At 29.4% G+C, this 24,259-nt stretch overlaps 3 protein-coding genes across 3 annotated transcripts; 1 reads left to right on the forward strand and 2 right to left on the reverse strand.

Annotated features, from left to right (window-relative positions):
* Positions 1-616: 616 nt before the first annotated feature.
* Positions 617-2,976, forward strand: LOC122850875. The gene is made up of 6 exons (XM_044149930.1): positions 617-708; positions 793-926; positions 2,441-2,570; positions 2,660-2,781; positions 2,852-2,917; positions 2,965-2,976. Exons 2-6 carry the CDS (start codon positions 816-818, stop codon positions 2,974-2,976), a joined length of 441 nt encoding a protein of 146 aa, XP_044005865.1. The 5' UTR covers positions 617-708; positions 793-815.
* Positions 2,977-10,382: 7,406 nt separating this feature from the next.
* On the reverse strand, positions 10,383-15,297 carry LOC122850876. The gene is made up of 7 exons (XM_044149934.1): positions 14,996-15,297; positions 12,539-12,617; positions 12,182-12,431; positions 11,399-11,788; positions 11,170-11,261; positions 10,548-11,099; positions 10,383-10,391 (listed from the first exon to the last, which is right to left on the reverse strand). Exons 1-7 carry the CDS (start codon positions 15,295-15,297, stop codon positions 10,383-10,385), a joined length of 1,674 nt encoding a protein of 557 aa, XP_044005869.1.
* Positions 15,298-15,886: 589 nt separating this feature from the next.
* Positions 15,887-17,071, reverse strand: LOC122850877. Its single transcript, XM_044149935.1, has one exon. It carries the CDS (start codon positions 17,069-17,071, stop codon positions 15,887-15,889), a length of 1,185 nt encoding a protein of 394 aa, XP_044005870.1.
* Positions 17,072-24,259: the final 7,188 nt, after the last annotated feature.

Raw genomic sequence — 24,259 nt, forward strand, 5'->3', positions numbered from 1 at the left:
AAAAAAAAAAAACCGTGGAACAGCAGTAGCTGATACGCACTTGTGTTAGACTGGTTGATGTAAAGACGTAACGTATTTTCTGTAAAAAAGTTTGATAAAACAATAAAAGGTACTGTATTAAATATATATATATATAAACATGTAGATTTATACAAATGAATAGTGTTTATAAATTTCAGTAATGTAATTTATTTAGTCAATATACACATACAAACAGATAGGTGGTAATATATATTGAATTTGTTATTTTTTATGATTTTAAAAATCACAGTGATCTTCATAAAAATGATAGTGTCTCAACTTGTCTGAACAAGTTTTCTTTGTAGTTTTTTTTTTTTTTTTTTTTATAAATATTTTATGTCTGAATTTTTTTTATTTCTTCGTTTAATTAATTCATTATTTTAATTATTAATTTAAATAAATAAATTAATCAATGTTTTCAACAACGTATTATAATTTCATGATTTATTATTTTTATTTAGAAAAATGGAAAAAGAAATGTTTGCCATCGTCCAATGGACACAAGGAAAAGATAAAGGACGATATACTGTCGGATACCCAATATCTTACATTAAAAATTTTAATTATGATTATATGAAAATGATGAATACGAACTTGATCAACCATTCCCAGTAGAATGGCATGAACCTGGGAAAAAACCTGTTGGCGGATGGGAGGTCTTTGAAGCCATTGTTATACAAGTGTCAAGTATATGAAAAGTCATAATGAATGTATAATTGAAAATGAAGAATGCGATTTTTTTAATTAACAATAATAATATAATTTATTCAGGTTCGATTAAAAAATTAGAAAAAATGATGAATATCATTGACGTAAAGGCGGGCAAAACACAAACTGCTTTGTTACCAATGGCTAAGCACATGGTGCCAGGAACAGAGGACGCAAATGTATCGAGAAAAAGAAAGGTATTTATAAAAATTTGACATAAATTAAAATATTGATAATGAAAAAACAATAAGTTTTGAAATTAATGAAAGTGTCAAATTAGCGATGTTATATTAGTTGAGAGATTTGAAATGTTTAGAAATAATTTGAGTTTGACACATGATAAAAAATCACTACTTGAAGTTGCACTTTATACATCACCATCATTACCATATGCACTATTAGCTGTAACAACAGTTGATGATTATTTATATGTTAAATTCAGTCAATGTTCCACAATTTTTTATAGTGTCATTATTAGTATGGGGTTTTTTTATTTATTAAATATGTTAGCTGGTTGATAAATTTTAATTTTTTTCTCATGAAAAAAAACAAGATGAATTTATTTTTTTAACCTAACAATTCAGGACATCTTGGTTCTCTATACCAATTTTTTTATTAATTATTTTCTTCTTGCTTTATCCTCATGGTATTAAAAAAAATATTAAAATGTCATTAGAAAAATATTTTATCAATGAATTGATTTCGTTATTGAATATATTATTTTATTTTGAGAAATTACTTGAAAACAAAAAATAAAAATAATTGGTAATAGCATTTAAATAATTACAAAATAAAACTGATATTTTTAACTTCAACAATTATCTATTAAAATACATAATTTATATAATTACTTTATTTATTAAACATTAATCAGTAGTAGAATTAATGAAAGTGTAAAATTAGCAATGTTATATTAGTTGAAAGATTTTAAATGTTTAGAAATATTTTGGGTTTGACACATGATAAAAAATCACTACTTGAAGTTGCACTTTATACATTACCATCATGATCAAATGCACTATTCACTGTAACAACAGTTGATGATTATTTCAATTATAAAGTTTTTTTTTATAATTGAATTATTTTATTCATTTCAATATATCAACTTTTTTTCTTATCACAACAATTGGATAAATTCATTTTGTTAATAAGTTATTATTAATAATAACATATAATCACAAGAGTTTAATTCTTCAAAATATTTATTCAAAACAAAACTACTATTTAAAAAAAATTTTTATTCAATTTCTAAAAAAGTATTTTTATCTTCCTAATGCAGTTGATAAATCATTGTGTGCCACTGAGGAAATTAAATATTTACAATATTTTTTTTTTTTTTATATATTTATACACAACTTTTTGTTGGATTCATATGGTACAAAAAGAAAAATAATCATTTATTTTTATTATGTAAACAACTAGATTTATATTTTAATTTTTGACTTTTAATTGTATTTTTTTAATATTCAAATTAACGTTTATTATTGATTGTTTTGACAAGTTGATAATCCATTACGTAATATTCTATAAATTTCTTTTTTATCAAATTCATTCATTCATATTTTTGTTTTTAATTTATAAGTCTAGTTTAATTTATTATTCTAATTCTATTTAATTTGTCAATATTAATTGAATAATTTTATTTTATGCATGATAATTTTATTTTTTTGTTTTCATTCTCTTTAAAACTTTTATTGTTATTATTTCATAGATAAGTGAAACTGAACTTGATGATAAAAACGAATCATCAGAAATCTTAAATGTCGAACTTCTAACAGGGCCAACACTTACTGATGGAAAAGAAAAAAATGAATATGTGACTAAAGCTGATTTGAAAGCCTGTAACTATAATTCTATTTTGTATTTATTTTTTTATCTTTATTTATATATTCTAATAATAATACTTATTTTTTTTAACCTATTATTTTAGTTGCAGCTGATATTATTCATTTCTTTAATAAAAATGAATCTTCAAAAAAACCAAAACATTCAGAGACTACAGAAGAATCAGTTGATTGTTTTGAAAAAGCGACAAAATCTTCTAATAAAAAAGTAATTAATAATAGTTTATTTAAATTATCATTTAATTTGATTTTTTTTTTTTTATTGTAATTTTTTTCAGTCACAAATAAAAATTCTGACGGCAGGTGAAAATAAAATCGAAATTTCTTATGATCAGTGGAAGGATGCGAAATCAAAATTAACTTTCACAGCTATGGGGTGGGCCCTTGTAAGAGCTTCATTTGAAGAAAAAGTTTTATTAGAAAGCAATTACGAAGGAGGCTCATCAAAAAACAAAAGTAACAAAGAAAAATTTAAGAAGTTGAACGAGACCACCCTTCATGTTATAACAGGTAAAAAAATTAATAATAATAATAATAATAATAATAATAATAATACTTACCTTTTTTTTTAGAAAATGTTAGACAACGATTTGAAAAATCTTTCAATTATGCACAGTTTGGATCTTATATAAATACAAGATTATCACAATTCAGAAAACAAAGAGATTCAAAGGTAAACTTTTTAATGATAATATTGAAGTTGTTATTTTTTTATTAACGTCAACTCTCTAAATTGTATTTTTATTTTTTTATTTTATAGACTGAAGACAATACTGAACCAACAGCAGAAAAATAAATTTTTTGTAATATTCAGTGCATTGATTATAATATATTCAAATAAAAAAATTTATATTAATATATAATGATTTTTATTGATTTTTATATTAATTGTAATATATTTATTCATATTTTTTAGGTATAAAGTTGCTATAAATATATATATATATATATATATTCAAAAAAAAATTTCAAATATACTTTTTATTATTTATATAATTTTTCATAAAATTTTTACATAAACTTTGTAAAAATTTTATATAAATTTGATATTTATTCACTAATTTTTATACGGAAATTTTAAAAAATATTTATAAATATTTTTCATATTATTTATATAAATTATATAAATTGTTCATAAAATTTTTACATAAACTTTGTAAAAACTTTATATAAATTTTATCTTTTTTCACTAATTTTTATACGAAAATTTTGTAAAATATTTATAAATATTTTTTACAATATTTATATAAATTATATAAATTTTTAATCAAGTTTTTACATAAACTTTGTAAAAACTTTATATAAATTTTATCTTTTTTTACTAATTTTTATTTATAAATATTTTTTATAATATTTATATAAATTATCTAAATTTTTCATAAATATTTTACATAAACTTTGTAAAAAATTTATATAAATTTTATCTTTTTTTAAATATTTTTATACAAAAATTTTGAAAAATATTTATAAATATTTTTTATAATATTTATATAAATTATATAAATTTTATATATATTATTTTTATAATATTTATAAAAATTTTATCAAAAAAAAAGCAAAATATTTATAAAAATTTTATAAATTTTTTACATAGCTTTTTTATTTTTTTTGCCCAAATTTTATAAAATGATTTTATAAAACAACTTTTATTAAATTTTTATAAAATTTTTATAAAATATTTCCGTGAGGGAAGTCAGGGGAAAATGTTTTCGAACGCCATACTTTCACGATTCTAATAGTTTATCAACTCCAAATCACTGGGTTATTTCTGTCATGACATCCACCATAGATGACGGAGTAAAATCTGAATTCAGAGTAATAAAAAAAAAAAAATGTAGATGAAACACCAAGAATGCCTCGATTCGGTAATACCATGACTACGAATATAGTCAAAACGTATTTAAAATGGCTGTGACTACGTGCGACTACATGTGATTACGACCAGCTGATGACTATCAATGACTACTAATGATTGCAATTGCAGAAACTTGTGATTGCGTTCCACTACATTGACTCCATATGATTACGTTTTCACTGCACTTCAGCAGAAACATACTTATTTGCATCATTGATTCAGTTTAAATTTGTAAAACAGCCATTGCTAAACAATCACCAATGTCATCATTACATTGTGAATATTTCAATCCATCGTGAATTTATTATTGTTAATTTCGTTTTCATTAATTTTATCTGTTGTCAATGTATCTAAAAAAAAATGGTCTTGATGTGTACATAATTGTTGCATCCTTAAAATCAGGTGTTGAATTGATAAAGGAATTAATATTATTTGATTGTGACATATTTAAAAATGCAACAAAACTTTTTCGACCATTTGATAATGACGATAATATTAATAATCTCAACATTGCTGGCACATGTTCTTTGTCTTTTTGATTTTTATTATCATTTTCATCATTTATTTTGATGATTCTTGTTGATAATTTAATTTCCAAACATTATTACTTGTTGGTGATGTTATTTCCATTATTAATTCCAAACTCATTCTTCCATTTTTTTCGGTCTCGTAAAAGTTCTCATATCAATTGTTTTTGTTGTATCATTCGACTAATCATTAAGTGAACTGACTGTTAAATTTTTTCTTAACCAAGCTTGAAGATCTTTGACACTTGATAATGATGTTCTGTCACTCACTGACAGCAACCATCTTTCATTGTCATCATCAAAATTAACATGTGATATATTACTTATACCATCGAGAAATTCGTTGATAATGATCTCTTGGGCATCATTGTTTTAAATATTATTCACTTCATCTGACATTTTATTATTATTAATATTCGTTACTTAAACTTATTAAATAGTTCTGCATCAGAAAAAGATGAACAAGTCGAAAATAGTATTTAAAAATATAATAGCTTTTTTGTTCTATAGACAAATGCTTGTGGCAGCTGATTTAGATATTCAAAAATATTACTCAATGTCAAAACAAAAACTCATTAAACTCGATGAAAAGAAAAATAAACAATAACAACAACATGTGATTTAAAAACATAGCTTAAAGCAGCTTACTTGATTTTTAGGTATTGGAAACTTTTTTACTGCTTTAACTTTATCTGGGTCAGGTTTGACGCCATCTTTTCTAATTATGTGTCCCAGATAGTGGACTTATGATTTCAGAAATTCACATTTATCAGTTTGTAAGCGTTAATTGGCTCTTCTCAGCCGTTCCATCATCTGTTCCAACTTCTGGTCATGTTCTCCAGAAGTTTTAGCGGAAATGACTATGCCATCTAGGTATATAAACATTGATATGCCTTGCATTCCGACGAATACTAAATGTTTTAATCTCTGGAATGTGGCAGGTGCATTTTTTAATCCCATCAGCATGCGAGTAAATTTCCAGTGCCCATGTGGTGTAGAGAGAGCAGTTTCAGGTCCATCAAAATGGTCCATTCCAATTTGGTGGTACCTGGACGCTAATTCGAAGACAGAAAAGTATTGAGAACCTCCCAATTGACCTAATATATCATTAATATTGGGTAAAGGAAAAGCATCGGTAACAGTTTTTTCATTCAGAGGTCTATAGTCAATGACCATTCTAAATCTTTTGTTACCCTTAGAATCAGATTTTTTTGGGACAATCCAGACGGGACAATTATATGGGCTTTCAGAGGGTTTAATAATACCCTTTTTTACGCCCTCTTGGACTTGGCCTTCTACCCTTCCCTTGAGTTATAGGAAGGCCTGTAAATTTTATTATTGATAGTAAGTTCGTCAGTCGTAGGCATATTTTTTCTTGGCATAGAATCGATATGCACTGATTCTTCTATGTTTAAATGTTCAAGACGTGATAACTCTTTACTTTCTCCTCCACTGTTAGTTACGACATTTATATTAAATATTTTTTTTTACATTATTATATTAATTCTAGCATGTTTATTTATATTAATAATAAAGATATTTTGACATTCAAAAGGAAGTATGTTTGTTTATAATAACAAAAATATTTTGACATTTAGATAAAAATATGTCTATTCGAATGTATATTATTCAATATATAAACAAAAGTATGTTTGTCTATAATAACAAAAATTATTTTAGCATTTAAATAAAAATATGTCCTTTTCAATATTTATTATTCAATATGTAAACAAAAGTATGTTGGTTTATAATAATAGAAAAATTAGCGTGTTGCGAGTACGCGCGAGGGAAGTGAAACTTCTTTCGGTGTAGTTGCATGTCACGCTGAATATCTCGCTGAATGATAATAATAATACTGACAATAATATTCAAATATAAATATTAATAATTATTAGTATTTATATTTCGAGTATTATTATTCTAAATTTTATTATTAATATCGCCGCATGAATGAAAGAAGGGCGTAAACTCTATTTTCGGGAATTTTTTTTTATTGAAAGAAAAAGCGCGGAAATGCAAAGTCATAAATTTCCGGGTTTTTCATTATATTTTAAGGTTAAAAAAAAAGGAAGAAGGGCGTAACAACCTTCTATAAAGGATAAAGGGCGTATGTTTAGAGACTTATGCTCTTTTTTCCATTATCAAAATCATATTATTACTTATATTATATTGATATTATTGTTGAACATAATATTATTGGAATTATTGTTATTTATAATTATATTATTCATATTTTACCATATAGTATGAGTAAAATAATAATGATTTTAAAAATATCATCGATAATGATAATATCAATATAATATTAGTAAAAATACCACTTTTATAAACCATTTTTATAATAATATTGATAATAATAATAATATCGATATAATACTCATAATAATAATAAGAATCATATTAATATTGACAATACCATTCATATATAAATATTGATAAAAATTAGTATTTATATTTAAAATATTATCATTATAGATATTATTATTATTATAAATACTATTGTGAATAGATGATAATATTATCGAAATTATTGTTGTTATAATTATCATCATTTATATATATTTATAGCATGAATATTAATAATAACAATAATTTAATTATTAATAATATTTATAATAATGATAATATTAATTACGATTTTTAAATATGATCTATACTCAGTTAGGTATACTGTTTAATAATATGTAAATAAAAAAAAAAGTTTCAAGTCGCACACGCATACACACAAACCAGCTGACCCTTCGAGTTTGTGCGCTATCATGCGCTATAGTGTATGGTTGCCAGCTTCCCTTTTCTCTTTATGTAATTCTCCACTCTTTATCCGCTTGTAACAGAGCGTATAACAGAGAGTATAACAGAACGTGTGATAGAGCGTGTGACACTCAGTGTGACGCTATCGGGGCCTCGAATTTTGTCGCTACCCTCCGTAAAGAAGTTTCAATTAAAAAAATACAAGTTTATTTAAAAATGAAAAAGAAAATACGAATGCTTATGTTTTATAATAATATATGTATATCTTTGATTCATAGTGTAGCGATTCGCGCTGCCTTATAGGCTGATCAAGACCGATCCAACGGAAATCTTCCAACCAACGACTTCGTTTTTTTATTTTATTATTTAGTATTTCTTTTTGTATATTATTATTATTATTGTTCATTATATTTTCCCCCTTTTTTCACCAAGATAGAGAGAGGAGGGATAGCTTGGAGTGGGGACAGCTTGGTAGATCCGAGCTGCTCCGAAATATCTTGGACTGAACTCGCTCTCTTGGCTGTGGGACGTTGTAAGAGATACACGTTTCGAGATCAGCTCTCGGTTTTACGTAATGTAGGGTACTCATGTGTCCAGCTGGATACTCAGCGGACACGTGGATTTTTAGGTTAGGTTTTTGGGGCGTTGTCTGTGTAGATCATTAGACAACGTCAAGCATACAACTATTTTTGATTATTTAGTTTAGTTATTTTGTTAGAAACGCGGTCCCTTTGTTTATTTAATTGATAAATTAAATTCAAAGTCGCGAGTAAGTTTATGTTGTACGTTTTGGAATATCGAGACTACGATTAGTTATGGATTTTTGAGAGTACGTTTTTGTATTTTGGATTTAAGATTAAGTTTTGGATAAATAAATAATGCGTTTTGGTTTTGAGTATAAAATATTATTGTGTTGTTGTTGATTGTTTTGATTTGACTATTATAATTTTTCTTGTAACTTTATCCGGCCCTCCTACCACAACTAGCACACTGAGCGAGTCTAGCTTCCCTCTAGGCTAATTGTTGATGGTTATTCTGGTTAATTTGTTGTATATTTCGGTTGTTGGGTTTAATTATTGCTATTTTGTGTCTTTGGGTATGGATGTGATAAGCCTTTTTCGAGTTTTAAGGCGAATTGAAAACTACACGATTTTAACAAATAATAATAATAGTTGGTTATTTGAGATTTCGAATTTGGTTAATTTTGTGTTTTGAGCCCGATAAATAAATAAACCAGATAACATACTTGATAATTGGTCCGAGAAGGTAACAGGCAGAAATGCCACATTACAATAGATAACGTTAATGCAAGTGAAAACACACTGAAAAACTTGTAAATGATGCCCATTTTTTTTTTCAAACAATGTGTAGGTGAGAAAATTGAAAGTGTTATATAAGAACGAAGGAAAAAAATTCGTCAGAATATATATTCCGACAAAAATCCATTTGCTAAGAAATTGCATATTCTGACAAATTTAGCGAAATTGTTTTTATACTAATTTTTTTATGAAAATAATATTTTTCTCTCGCTCTATGTCATTGTTTTAATTATGTTAATGTCGTTTGATTATTACGTGATAAATGTTTTGAGCGATAAAATTTTTTTACAGTTTTTTTGTACGCTATTTATTATAAAATTCTCACACGAGACTATCATATTTATATATACGAGAACCCCTGGGCGCGCTTTGCGCGCCCCTCTTATGACGTTAATGAATCAAATTAAATTAAATTATAAATAATAAGAAATAAAAAAATAATTTAGAATGAATAAATTGAATATCGCATTATATTTTTTCTATTATCAATTTTTATTCATTTTTAATTTCTTTCCATTGATTTTCAATAATAATAATTAAATAATATCAACAATAGAGCCACATGAATAACAAATAATTTTTAAAAAAATTAAGTTTCCTGCAACCTCATTCAACACAAAAGACATTTCTTCATGACATTTTTGTAAATGTTTTATCTGAATATCCTTTATATTACTATTTAATTCCTCAAGACTATGTATTTTTGATAAATTAATCATTAATTTACAAAATGAGCAAATAATCATAAACTCTTTTTTTTCAAAAAAACCTTTTTTACAATTTACACATTGTATTTCTTGTTTCAAATGATCTATTATCCTCTGTTTCAATTCAATTATTTCTGTAATACAAAGAAAATTATGTCAAATCAATAATGAAGCTTCATTTCATTATCGAACAATATAAAATTACCGTGCTTTGAGGCTCTAAAATCTTGTTCAATCTCTATTGTTTCAAGACATCCATATACATTTGATTCAATATTGAATTTTTTATTCAATAATTTTAGTAGTCCGGCATTTGTTATTATTTGATTCAAATTTTTTTCAACTATATTATTATCTAAATTTAGTTTAAAAAATTCATGTCTTCTTGAGTATATATCCTTGAAAACTTTCTGAAAATGAATCAGTTATTATTAACCAAATAAAACTTGTATGAAATAATATTAATCATACTAAACAATAATTACCTTTTTTAATTCAATTGAGATACTTTCCATTGTCAGAATAATCTTATTATTTTTTATTGAAAAAGAATGAAAATAACTTTGATACGTCAATCGATCTAAAATTGAAAAAACAATATATTTCCTACTTATATTATTTCATGAGATAATTATATTTTTTTTTTTGATTTAATTGATCTAATTGATTAATCAGAATTATTCAATTTTGTAAATATTTTTATGGTGTTAAATATATGATTAATTTTTGTATATTTCTTGATATACATAGTTTTTTACAATATTTTTTTCACGTTTTTCTCCTAAAAATATTTTCAATGATTTCCAAGATTTTACCCGTGAAAATGCTACGTACAGTTGACCATGATTAAAAACATCTTTTCTAAGATCAACACCGACCATTTCGAATGTTTGTCCTTGACATTTATTTATCGTCATTCCAAATGCTATCTTGATTGGAAATTGTCTTCGTTTAAACGTGAAAGGATAAACATCTTCACAATAGAGAGTTATGCGATGTATGAATACGATATCATTTGCTTTATCACCAGTTAAAATTTTACATTTTAAAAGATTATTAGACATACTTAATATTTGCAATCTCGTTCCGTTACATAAACCTTCACTTTGACTAATATTACGTAAAAGCATAACAATACAGTACAACCTTAATTTCAATTCATATGGTGGAAAATTTGGTGGATTTAACGTATTTAAGTATTCTGGTAAAATAGAATTATTAAGTTCTCCATTATCACAATTTTCAGTACTATCAATTCCAGTAAAAATTTTTTCTGTATCTTTGTCCAAAAATTGCACCACTTTATCATTTATGTTATCTACATGATAATACAGCAACTTTCGATAAACTTTCATACTTGCGTTCATCTATTAGTTTTTTGAAAATAACCTCTACTATATAATCATTTCTATTTGCTAAACATTCTTGAGTAATTACTAAATTGTCATTATTATCATTTATTGTGCCGTTTCCAACGTCTAGTATATATTTAGCAAACTCTGATTTTTCCGGTAAAGTTCTCATATTTTCTGATAATGAAAAAATTTTAAAATTTTCCCATAGTTTACTGAATTTAATTGATAAATTAATCATTTCACTCCGAGTACCATTTTTCAGTACTGGCAATAATCCCGAAAATCACCACCCATGAGCATAATTTTCCCACCGAAAGGTAGTTTATTATTCATTATATCACGGCAGGTTCGATCAGCTAGTTCCAAACAGTATCTCGGTGCCATTGGTGCTTCATCACAAATTATCACATCAATGTTTCTGAGTTCTGCTGCTTTTGATTGCTGTTTAATATTCGAAGTTGAATCAGCATACATTGCAACCGGCATTGCAAATAGATTGTGCATTGTTCTTCCTTCTGGAAGCAATATTGCCGCAATTCCTGTAAAAGCCATTGTAGCAACTTTTTTTCCATCGCTTCTTAATAAGTGATATATTGTACTATAGACATATGTTTTTCCTGATCCACCCGGTCCATCAATGTAAAAGCATGAATTTAAATCATCTTTTCTACATAATAACGCTTTATCCATTATTTCATCTACTATTAATTTTTGTTTTATATTCAAGGTTTTATATTGATTCAAACCTATTTCTGAGTGGTTTTGTAATACATATTCGTCGTTATTCAAATTCCTTAGAGATTCAAATTCATCTAACGATGGCATTGTTGGAAATTTACTGATATTTGATTTTTCTTTTTTAAGAAGCTTAATTATTTCATGATATAATTTTGTATATGATTGAGATAAACTATATTTTTTCCTAAAGTCATCTGACATCGAATCTTTATGACTTTTCCAAAGTATTTCTGGTTTCACTGGACAACAGTGTATTAAAATTCTCACGAATAAGTGTCTCAGCTGTTTAGGCATCATCCATACTTCTCCTCCTGCTGAAATATATTTATCCACAACATTTGAAGTTGTAATTTTACAGTTTTGTTCTAGGGTAAATAAAGCATGGACATGTGGCAATCCTCTTTTTTGATATTCCACAACATAAACATATGCTTGTATTTCCCAAAAAAGTTTCTCTTTTACTATTTTATTTATTAATTCATTCTTTTTTATTCCAAAAACACGTGATACTATGCCTGGTCTATCAGAAGCTGTTTGACCCATTAACAAATTTTCTTTAATTTCTCGCCAATTCGGATTACATGTCATAGTTATAAATAAATCAGCCTTCCAAATTTTCTTACGATAGCCATTGCATCTTGATAATGCTGAAGCATGTTACGTGGAGATCCTGTGAAAGTGGGTGGTAAAATCACCATTTTTCCTACATTTACTTTAGATTCATTTGCAGCAGTTTTTAAATGATCAATTAATCCTTGATAACTATCAGCTCGAATTTTTTTTTGATTTAACCTACAAAAATTTATTCGATCTTTTTCAATTTTTACATATTTATCAACCACCCATTGCTGAAACAGTCTTCCGCCCATTAAAAATATATTATCGTTTCGAGATGCCATTCTGTATTTTATATATGCAGCACGTGAAACTCTTTTTGATCTCACAACACACAGAATATCTCTATGCCATCCTTTCGTACCAAAAGGATAAAACAATGGATAAATCCAAGGTTCTACATTTGGGTCCATATTACTAACATATTCAAGTTTTTTCGTTTTTTTATTATGTATCGTCACATATGACTCTGGAATATCTCCATTAGCAGTTGTAGTAAAAATCGCTGCAACATTTTTTGCATATTATATCGTCGTGCGTCCATACCAGGTTTATTGAAGAATATTAATTGCCATTCTGGTTCTTCATGACCGTCATTAATTGTTTGCTGTAATTCTTCATGCATCATTCGATATGACTTTGCAAACAAATTAATCTCACAAAGAGTATTACCTATAGCATTAATAATTTCCGTATTCAAAGATGAATCTTTGTTTAATTGTGACCGAACGTTAGTTGCTTCTAGGTCATAATCATACTGTATCGCACCACGTATCCAAATATACCACGATAATTTCACAAGGGTTGTAAGGCCTTATGTTTGATACAGGGCTATCAAAGGATGTGGAGGATAGGTTGTAACTTGAAATAATAGGAATAACACTTTAAATAAATCCAAACACTGTGGCTTAAATTCTATTAATATATTCACTTTATTATTTCACTAAAATTATAATTAATTGTATTGTATATTGTATATTGAGTTGACTCTAACAAGTGTTGTCATGGACAGACACTACTATTTTATATTGTAAGTATAAAGAAATCCCGTTGTACGCGAATCAATATTAATTAGAGATGTTACGTAAACGAGTGTTGAAGAGCAACTGATTTCTCAGTTTGTTGAAAATTGTTAAGTCCAAAAAATGGGTGTGTACTTAGTTAAAAAATTAGTTTTAATTGGTCAAAAATTAGTTCAAGAGAGGGTAAAAAACTAGGTGTAGGTGGTGGGATTTTTAGACATAAAATTGGGCCTTGTGTGGTCCAAAGGGTGACATAAAAAATACCATGTGTAAACAAAAAATATAGATTTTACGACCGGAAAGTCCAAGACGTTTTCATGAATTTAGTTTATTTTAAAAAGTTATAAATTTACTTTTTATTGTCGATTTTACGATCATTCTGTGTATCGAAAATACGTTAGTGCAGTTGTTTGACAGATGTGAGATTTTCTCTAATTCTTGACAAAAATAATGTTTTAAAAAATATGTTATAATAGTACCAAAGAGAAACTTGAGTTTATGGTTTTATTTGTTACGTGATTTTTACTCAAAAATCTATGCAAGAGTTGACCATGTGTGGGAATATTCGAGTTTGTAAAAAGCTATTAAAAAGTACATAAATTAAATCGTTGTTTAAAATATTTTAGAAAAAATATAAACCAAAATTGTTAGTCATATGTTATTTGAAATTGTATGATCTCGTGATCTAGCCATAAAAAACAGAGTAATGTTTAAAACTTATCAACTTATTGTATTTTGTTTAAAAAATAGAAAGAATAAAAATCCGGTCAGTCTGGGACCGACAGACATGTGGTTCGACCCGGAACATTCTCCCCCCGTTGAGAGGTCGGCCGATCAACTTGAATATCTAGAACAGAATAAAAAGTGTTAGTAAATGTAAATTTAATTTATTCTAATGTCATTCTGGGTCACAAGGAACCAAGGGTGCTATTTTCTTGACGTTGCGTTTGTAGGTAGACTTTGCTGTTTTGATGGTGACCGTACGGACAATACCATCCGTCCCAGGATGCGTCTCGATGATTCGACCCAATGCCCAATGCATAGGTGGAATGTTGTCTTCCTTCAATAAGACCACATCGCCTATTTCTATGTTGTTGTTGTCTTTGTTCCACTTACTGCGGTTGATCATCTCGTTGAGATATTCATTGTGCCAACGTTGCCAAAATTCTTGTTTTCTTTGTTCAATTAGTTGCCATCTAGACAACCTGTTCATGGGTATGATGTTGTAGTCATGATCTCTTATAGTTGTGAGAGCATGTCCAATTAAAATGTAGAAGCACCATGATCAGATCATTAGATGTGTAGTGGAGTATTGCCTCGATCTCAATAATCAAGGTGTTGAATTATTCTTGTGATAATAAAATTTCTGGTTCAATAACCCTTTTAAAATGATGTTCGAATGACTTGACTGCGGCTTCCCAAAGTCCGCCAAAATGTGGAGAAAGTGGTGGCGTAAAATGCCATTGAATTTTTTTTGTGTTAAAAAATTCTTGTAATTTATTTTGTGCATCGTTTGATTTTAATTGATCTTGCAGTTTAATCAATTCATTGTTGGCCCCTTGAAAATTTAAACCATTGTCTGAATAAATATCAGTCGGGTAACCACGTCTTGCAACAAATCTTTTTAAAGCAGCAATAAAACAATCAGTAGTTAAATCACTGACCATTTCTAGATGTACAGCTTTGATGACGAGACATACAAAGACTGCTACGTATATTTTAACTTTAATTCTATTTCTTTTCTTTTCTTTAACTAAAAAAGGTCCACAAAAGTCAACCCCAACTATTGTAAATGGAATTGCTTCATTAACTCTTGCTTTTGGTAAATTACCCATCAGGTAATCAATTGTACGAGGCTGTGCTCGTAGACATGTTGTACAAGTGCGTATTGTTTTACTCACTTGATTGCGACCATCAATTGGCCAATATTGTTGTCTTACAGCATATAATGTGGCTTGAGTACCAGTATGCAAGTGTATTTTATGTTCATGTTTAATTATTAATGAAGTTACATGATGATTTTTAGGTAAAATGATTGGATACTTTTGATTGTATGGAATAGAGGCATTTTGTAATCGCCCTCCTACTCGCAATAATCCATTTTTATCAATAAATGGAGTGAGTTTAATTAATTTACTTTTTTGATTTAATTGTCTTTGATTTTCTAGAATTTTTAATTCATCAAAAAATATTTCTTTTTGTACTAGTTTAATTATTGTATTAGTAGCATATTCAATTTCATTGATTTTTAAATAACCAGTATTCTTGTTGTTTGTTTTCATTCGCAGACAATATGCAATGACATTTTGTAATTTATTCCAATATAAATAACGAGTTAAAATATTGTAATCATTTTTATTGTTTATATTTACTTGCGGTTGTGTTAAACTTGTCGTTGTGTTGAGACATGTGTTGACCTTGAGCTCAGGTAGACTGCAACCAAGACGGCCCATGTTGCCATGTTGTTGTTTTGATGAATTCTTCAGGTAGTTGACCTCTTGAAATCAGGTCAGCTGGATTGTCATGTGTACGTACATGGCACCATTGTGTTGTTTTTGTTTTTTCTTGTATTTTGGCAATTCTGTTTGCCACGAATGTTTTCATAACACTTGGCTCTTTTCTTAGCCAGTGTAAAACAATTGTAGAATCTGACCACAAATATGTGTCATCTATTGTTATGTGTATTGCTTTAATTATTGTTGTATAAAGCGAAGCAAGTAATAATGCTCCACATAATTCCAATCTAGGGATTGATAGTGTCTTGAGAGGAGCTATGCGCCCTTTGGCACACAAAAGTTGTGTGTAAACTTTACCTTTTTTATCAATGGACCTGAGATAAATACAAGCCCCATATGCTTTTTCACTGGCATCACAAAAGCCATGTAATTGTATACTTGTTGTATCATTTAATATTGTATGTCTTTTAAAAGATAAATCATTTAAAAGTTGTAATTGGTTATAAAATGTTAACCATTCATCTTTAATTGGTGATGGGACAGGTTCATCCCAGTCAATGTTTATACTCCATAATTGTTGCATAACTATTTTTGCTGTCATAACAACTGGACCAAGAAGTCCAAGAGGATCAAAGATTTTTCCAATTTCAAAAAAAATTTTGCGTTTTGTAATTTCGTCAAACGTAATTGTTTTAACTGTGTAAACAATTGTATCTGTAGTAGATCTCCAGTAAACACCGAGTGTTTTTATTGCACTGGAGTCATTAAATTGTAATTGTAAATTTTTGTTAGCCTCTGGAAGGCCTTCTAATAGTCTAGGCTCATTGGAAGCCCATTTGCGTATATTTAACATACCTTGTTGTAATAAAGGAATTAATTCATCCCTCAATTTAATTGCTTCTTCAAGTGTTTGTGTACCAGTTAAAAGATCATCGACATATAGATCTCTTTTGAGTATTTCTGATGCTATAGGAAAATTTTCTTGTTCATCATCAGCTAATTTATGTAGACATCGTATAGCTAGGAATGGTGATGGAGCAAGACCAAATGTTACAATATTTAATTCATATGTTTTGATAATACCAGACGTATTTCTCCATAAAATACGTTGATATTTTCTATCTTGTGGACGTACTAAAAATTGTCTGTACATTTTCTCAATGTCACCAGTCAGTACGTACTGGTGTAATCTAAATCGAAGTAGTAATGAGAAAATGTCTGTCTGTATTGTTGGGCCAATTCATTGAGCGAATGACCCTTGGAACCCTTGGCTGAGCCGTCGAACACGACTCGTACTTTTGTTGTTTGGCTTTCTTCTTTTATCACTGCATGATGAGGTAAGTAAAAACCATCTTCTTGTAATTGTTTATCTGGTACTTCAGACATGTGACCTAAGTCTAGGTATTCTTGTAGTACAGCGTTATATTGTACTTTTAGTTCTACATTATTTTGTAATTTTCTTTCAATTGAATTAAGCCTTTTTATTGCTGTAATTCGTGTCTCTCCAAGTTGATCGACAGATTGTTTGAATGGTAAGGCGACGACGTATCGGCCTTCTTTGTTTCTTGTAACATGTTGTAGAAAATGTTCTTCACATGCTTGTTCATCTACTGTGAGATGACTTGTTTCTGGTATTTCTTCAATTTCCCAAAATTTAGCTAAATTGAATTGTGTGTCTGATGCCAGGTGACAAGACACTTGCTTTGTTGCTTTGTTTGTAGGTGCACTACCTCCGATGACCCATCCTAATTTTGTCTTTTGTAAAAATAACTCAGGGCCACCGTTCTTGGATAGATCTGTCTGTCCTTGAGAGAACAGAGACATTGTAACACCTGCCCCTAATAAAATATCGACTGGTGCAGGCTTATGAAAATTAGGATCTGCTAATTTCATTGTTGTAGGAATATTAATATCATTTTTGTTAATTTCTTGGTCAGGAACATTTTCAGATATCCGTGGCACCGTGAGAAATTTAAGTGTTCTTTCATACTTTGTATTACATTATTGTATTGTTGTATTTACGACATGTTTTGAGACTGTTGATGCTGTGTTCAACGCGCCTATTGATATTAAACATTTACTTTTTTCTAATTTTAATTTGTTAGCCATACCTTCTGTCATAAAATTAGCAGTTGAACATGTATCAGGTAGACATCGACATAGTATTTTTTCTCCGTCTATATTGAGTACGTTGATCAATGCTGAGACGACTAAAACACTTGTTGTTGAGTTGACGACAAGTGCTACAGAACGTCCTGTAGGTATGCTGCTATGTTGTAGTCAAATTTGTTTGTTTACATCTGCTGCTGGAACAGATGTTGTGTTGGCCTGGTCAGACTCAATGGTCGTTGGCCGATGCAAAAATGTATGGTGTTTTTTGTCGCAGGTACGACACCCTGTTGACTTGCAATCTTTGACCCCGTGCCCTTTTTTCAGGCAATTCAAGCATAATGAGGCCTTGATTGCAGCCTTATATCTTTCTTCTTGTGTAAACTTTTTGAATATCTCACAACTATATACAGAGTGTTTCTCGGAACATATTGGACAGACACGTGTAGTAGTTGTTGTCAATGATATTCCACCTTTTTTAACTTGGGGTTTTTCACCTTTTTTATTTTCATTTGTATTTGTTTCTTCTTTCAAAGCAAAATTAGCACATCTTGCTCGTTGTTCCAAAAATTCTAACAAGTCGGAATATTTTGGTATTTCATGAGAATTATGAGTCATTTCCCATGCAAAAATTGTATCTTGATTTAATTTTAATAACATAAAATCAACTAGTGCTATGTCCCATGCATTATGTTTAACTTGTAAATTTTCTAATGCTTTAATACGTTGTCTAAATGTATCTACTAACTCACCAAGAGCTGCAGGTGTATCTTTTTTCAACTTTGGATAATCTCGTATTATTGACCAATGTCTGTGAGTCAAAAGACGTTTATCTTCATATTTGTTTTTTAATATTAACAATGCTGCATCATAATTATTATCATTAATTTCTAAATGTTTTATAAGTTCTAAGGCCTTGCCTGTAAGAACATTTGTCAAGTGATATAATTTCAATGTCTTGGACAATGAATTATTGTTGTGAATTACATTTTTAAATGAACTAAAAAATGCGTCAAACTTGTCTTGTGTACCATCAAACTTAGGAATATGTATTTGTGGAACTGGAAACATTGTGTTAGTGTTCGTATTTGTATTTGTCGAACTTGTATGCTAGTATTGCGTAACAATTTTGTTGCTTCAGCAACAGCTGAAAAATACGAGTTTTGAATTGTAAGCTTCTCTGGAGCTTCTGTTTCTTCATCAATTTCTTCTAATTGATCTTGTATATCCTCGAAAACATAAAAACGTTCTCGAAGTGTTTTGAGCACTACTTCAAACTCGTCTGGATCAAATCGATCTTGATTAAGTTTGATTCTATCCATTCTTTTTGTAAAGTCTGTAATTGATTTTTTAAACATCCCACGTTGTCTGTGAAGATTTTTAACTTTGTCTTGTAACGCTTTGTCACTTGTTTCAACCATTGTAAATAGAGTGCTGTGACTCTCATTATACTTAACTTCACTAAAGTCACTGGTAAATATTCACTTGGTGAATCCGGCTCGAAGGACCAAAAAATGTATCGCACCACGTATCCAAATATACCACGATAATTTCACAAGGGTTGTAAGGCCTTATGTTTGATACAGGGCTATCAAAGGATGTGGAGGATAGGTTGTAACTTGAAATAATAGGAATAACACTTTAAATAAATCCAAACACTGTGGCTTAAATTCTATTAATATATTCACTTTATTATTTCACTAAAATTATAATTAATTGTATTGTATATTGTATATTGAGTTGACTCTAACAAGTGTTGTCATGGACAGACACTACTATTTTATATTGTAAGTATAAAGAAATCCCGTTGTACGCGAATCAATATTAATTAGAGATGTTACGTAAACGAGTGTTGAAGAGCAACTGATTTCTCAGTTTGTTGAAAATTGTTAAGTCCAAAAAATGGGTGTGTACTTAGTTAAAAAATTAGTTTTAATTGGTCAAAAATTAGTTCAAGAGAGGGTAAAAAACTAGGTGTAGGTGGTGGGATTTTTAGACATAAAATTGGGCCTTGTGTGGTCCAAAGGGTGACATAAAAAATACCATGTGTAAACAAAAAATATAGATTTTACGACCGGAAAGTCCAAGACATTTTCATGAATTTAGTTTATTTTAAAAAGTTATAAATTTACTTTTTATTGTCGATTTTACGATCATTCTGTGTATCGAAAATACGTTAGTGCAGTTGTTTGACAGATGTGAGATTTTCTCTAATTCTTGACAAAAATAATGTTTTGAAAAATATGTTATAATAGTGATTTTTACTCAAAAATCTATGCAAGAGTTGACCATGTGTGGGAATATTCGAGTTTGTAAAAAGCTATTAAAAAGTACATAAATTAAATCGTTGTTTAAAATATTTTAGAAAAAATATAAACCAAAATTGTTAGTTATATGTTATTTGAAATTGTATGATCTCGTGATCTAGCCATAAAAAACAGAGTAATGTTTAAAACTTATCAACTTATTGTATTTTGTTTAAAAAATAGAAAGAATAAAAATCCGGTCAGTTTGGGACCGACAGACATGTGGTTCGACCCGGAACACATACTATGCTACATTATAAAAAAAACCAATGCAATAAACAAATTACATACCCTGAACAACATCCAGCAGACAAACAGAGTAACAAACAAAAACGAGAAAAAAATCAACTTTAATGGGCATTAACAATAATGTCTCAGAAGCGAAAAATGGTCAATAGTATCAACGCAATCATAATAAACTTGATCAGACCAAGTCCAAAAGTACACTGAAGACATAAGCACCATTAAAAAACAGCTCGATGAAATAAACCTTGAATTGAATCATGGTGAATAACAACACAAAACTATTGTGTATATATTTATTACAAGCCAAACAAAGATAAGTATTGCATCAATTAATAAGAACACAATGAAAACTTAGAAAAGAACGTATAAATTAGTTAAGTTCTTTTCTGGCTTTGGCCACTTCAAAACAACTTGAACTGGAAGAGGGAGATAGTTTTCCATTAGTAAAATCAGCTATTTCCCAAGGATTAGATGTGGATGATATATATGTGGATGCTTCACTCAGGTGGCTTTGAGCTAAGATAATTGATAAGTAATTCGAGTGAATTACTGATTAAAAATCCAATGGAATGACATGAGAAATCATTTATCACCTCGAGTGATAGCAATCAAATTTTCAGGACACTTAGTCTGAATTGGGATGCGACAGCTGATTGTTTCAGTTATATTCGGATAGTATATAAGGACCCTGAAGCAATCACAAAAAGAGTCATTTTAGCACAAGTAGCTCAGCCATTTGATCCACTTAGTCATAGTTAACGGTAAATTATTTATGCAATCTCTATGGAAGATTAAGCTTGATTGGGATGAGCCAATTCCTGAAAATTTATTGGGTCCATGGAGAGATTTTGTCTCTCAAATGAGTCATCATCTAAGATAAAAATAACAAGATGGTTCATTTTCACACCATCAGTTTCATCAATTGCGATTCATGGATTTGGTGACGCTTCTGATGCAGTAATTGGTGCTGTAGTGTACTTGGTGTGTATGGATACTCTTAGTGTAGCCAAAAGTAATAGAATAGCATCTAAATTGAAGCTAGCATCTATCAAAACCGAATGCAGCAGCTCCAATGAAAATAAAATAGAAGTTTCAACACCGAAATTGGAGCTGTCAGCTGCAGTGCTGTTGGTGAAATTTGTCAGAGACATTCAACAAAGTTTGGGGTGTCAGTCAGCAGAGATACACTTATGGACTCATCTTATTATTGGATCAAGGGTGACGTGAGTCGTTGGAAAACCTTTGTTCATAATGGAGTGGTATTTATACAAAATACACTCACACAGGCAACCTGGCATCACGTACCAGGTGATGATAATTTAGCTGATATAGTATCACGGGATACATTACCATTACAACTGTATAAATACACGTTGTGGTGGCAGGGTCCAACCTGGATTATCAAGAGTCAAGATTCATAGCCTGTCTTGAGTAACCAAGAGATAGATATGACTCAGATTGAAGAAAGTTCTTAATTTGCAATGTGACGTCTACTATGCATGAAGATTTTTTGGACAATTCCTCGTCACTGGTCAAAGCTGTTACAGCAGCAGCTTTGTGAAAAAGATTTTATCAGAGTTTCTCACCAAGATACCCTGTGAATAAATCTTGTTTGATTACTTAAAAAAAACGTCAGAATTCATTGCTAGGTCTGGTAACAAATAACCAACGGTTATATTTTCAAGAAGAGATTAAACAATTATCAGAGGATAGAACATTGTCAAGGTCAAGTCTTTTGATAAAATTAACATCGTTTTCTGATAGAAATGTTAAGAGTCGGTAACAGACTGAGTAAATTTCTCATGACAAGTAAAAAAAATATCCGTTGATACTGCCAAAAGAGTCGAAACTCACTGAGCTTGTATTACAAGAGTATCATGCAAATACTTTGCATGGTGGTGCACAACTTATAATGGCAACTTTGGAGTAACAATATTAGATTGTTAGAGAACGTTTACCGGTCGGGAGTTTCATTGATGAATGTGTTATTTGTGTGAGACATCGAGCTAAAGCTGCACAACAGTTGATGGGTCAACTATTAACATCAAGTCTTGAAATCGAGGCCATTACTTCATATAGGAGTTAACTCTGCTCTGATTTGAACTGAAAACATGGTCAGGTTAATGCAACAGGTCATACAAAGGCTATCTGGTTGTGTTTGTATGTATGGCTTTATCAGCAGTTCACCTCGATTTAGCAACTGACTATACAACTGAGGGTTTTTTGGCAGCATGCTGGTAGACGATGTGAGAAATTGTTTAGTGCCTGTGATACTAACTTTGTGGGTGCAGATACTGAGTCAAAACGCATGTTTAAATCATCCTTATAGGAAGTCAAAAATCTGGCCAGTCTTCTAGCAAAAGATGGTACAGATTAGAGTTTTATTTCAACTGGTTATGTGTCCTACCAGTCGAGATCACAGATGAAGTTCACAATTAATTTGTCAAGGAGAGGGAGAATGTTGACGTGTCGTCACAGTAATGCTCAGAGTTTACTGCTCATCCCTATTATTCACTGGCCACTCAGCTCACATTAGAGAAACTCGCATGTCGTCATAGCAACGCTCGCCTTACACCGTACGTTGCCGTAACGGTTCGAGGCACTCGTCCATCATCGAGCATCAACGGCAAACTTCGACTCCAACATCCAGCAAGTGTCCAAGCAGCCAGCCAAAAGCCACTTGCAATTTAGTTATCCAACTATACACATCACACTATATTTTTTGTCAAACATGTATCACGAAGTATAATTACCTTTGAGTTAATATCATTGAGAGTAATAAGGTATACAGCCTTTCTACAGAGAACTTTTTTACATAATATCAACCTCTTTTGTACATATTTTTCACATCAAATAAACGTAGTTATTTAACCACAAGTTTGCCATTTCCTGTCACATTTATTCCATTCCTCAATACAGTCCACATCCTAACGTTAAGAGAACTCTTATGAGAAAATTACAATTGATGACAAAATTACAATGATGGATCAATGAAATTTTTCTGTAAATATTCGGACAGTTTCTTTGTAATAATACAACATTTTAGTATAAAATTTAATAGTATGTTCGTTCATCAAAAATCTAGTTTACTAGTTCCACATATACTGCTGTTCACAAAGAATGATCGATTTTCACTATTAAAAATTAATGATATAAAAAATATGACGAACGTCATACAAGTTAGAGGATACATATGTGATCGGCCGAATCAACTATCAGTAATCAACTGAATCTAATTATTCGTGGAATCATACTTTTCGGATAATATAATACACATTTATGAAACTAACTGATAGTTGTTGCATTTCCAACGATTTAGTGTTTTCGTTCGCGAATTTATCTATTTTATATAATTTTATCAATATTATAATATTCATTAGAACGTATAAAAATCCAAGAATCACAGTCTTAATATCACTAAAAACTTTAGTAATACCTAGTGATGCAAGAATATGCATGAGAAATCTTAAAAACGCTCATATATTTAAGTTTTATACGTTTCAACAGGTATTACACTCTATGATACTGTAAAAAAATATTAAACCTAGAAAATTCACGACTCATTTAACCCTGAACGTACCCCACCACACGATCAGGCGCGAAAGAAAAAGTGGTAGAAAGATGAGGCATGTGCTGCACGTGCAGGATAAACGGGTAGACTATCATAACATAGCACGCAC

The sequence above is a fragment of the Aphidius gifuensis genome, linkage group LG3 (genome assembly GCF_014905175.1).
Source record: "Aphidius gifuensis isolate YNYX2018 linkage group LG3, ASM1490517v1, whole genome shotgun sequence".
Classification (NCBI taxonomy): Eukaryota; Metazoa; Arthropoda; class Insecta; order Hymenoptera; family Braconidae; genus Aphidius; species Aphidius gifuensis.

Bases quoted from the DNA above. Each gene is read 5' to 3' on its own strand.
- LOC122850875 (XM_044149930.1), top strand. From the start codon at position 816: ATGATGAATATCATTGACGTAAAGGCGGGCAAAACACAAACTGCTTTG. The intron at 927-2,440 runs GTATTTATAAAA...ATTATTTCATAG, and splicing joins ATGTATCGAGAAAAAGAAAG to ATAAGTGAAACTGAACTTGA. The intron at 2,571-2,659 runs GTAACTATAATT...CTATTATTTTAG, and splicing joins TAAAGCTGATTTGAAAGCCT to TTGCAGCTGATATTATTCAT.
- LOC122850876 (XM_044149934.1), bottom strand. From the start codon at position 15,297: ATGGGTAATTTACCAAAAGCAAGAGTTAATGAAGCAATTCCATTTACA. The intron at 12,618-14,995 runs GCAAGATCAATT...AAATTTTTGTAG, and splicing joins AACAATGAATTGATTAAACT to GTTAAATCAAAAAAAAATTC. The intron at 11,262-11,398 runs GTGGGAAAATTA...TTTCATTATCAG, and splicing joins GAATAATAAACTACCTTTCG to AAAATATGAGAACTTTACCG.
- LOC122850877 (XM_044149935.1), bottom strand. From the start codon at position 17,071: ATGTACAGACAATTTTTAGTACGTCCACAAGATAGAAAATATCAACGT.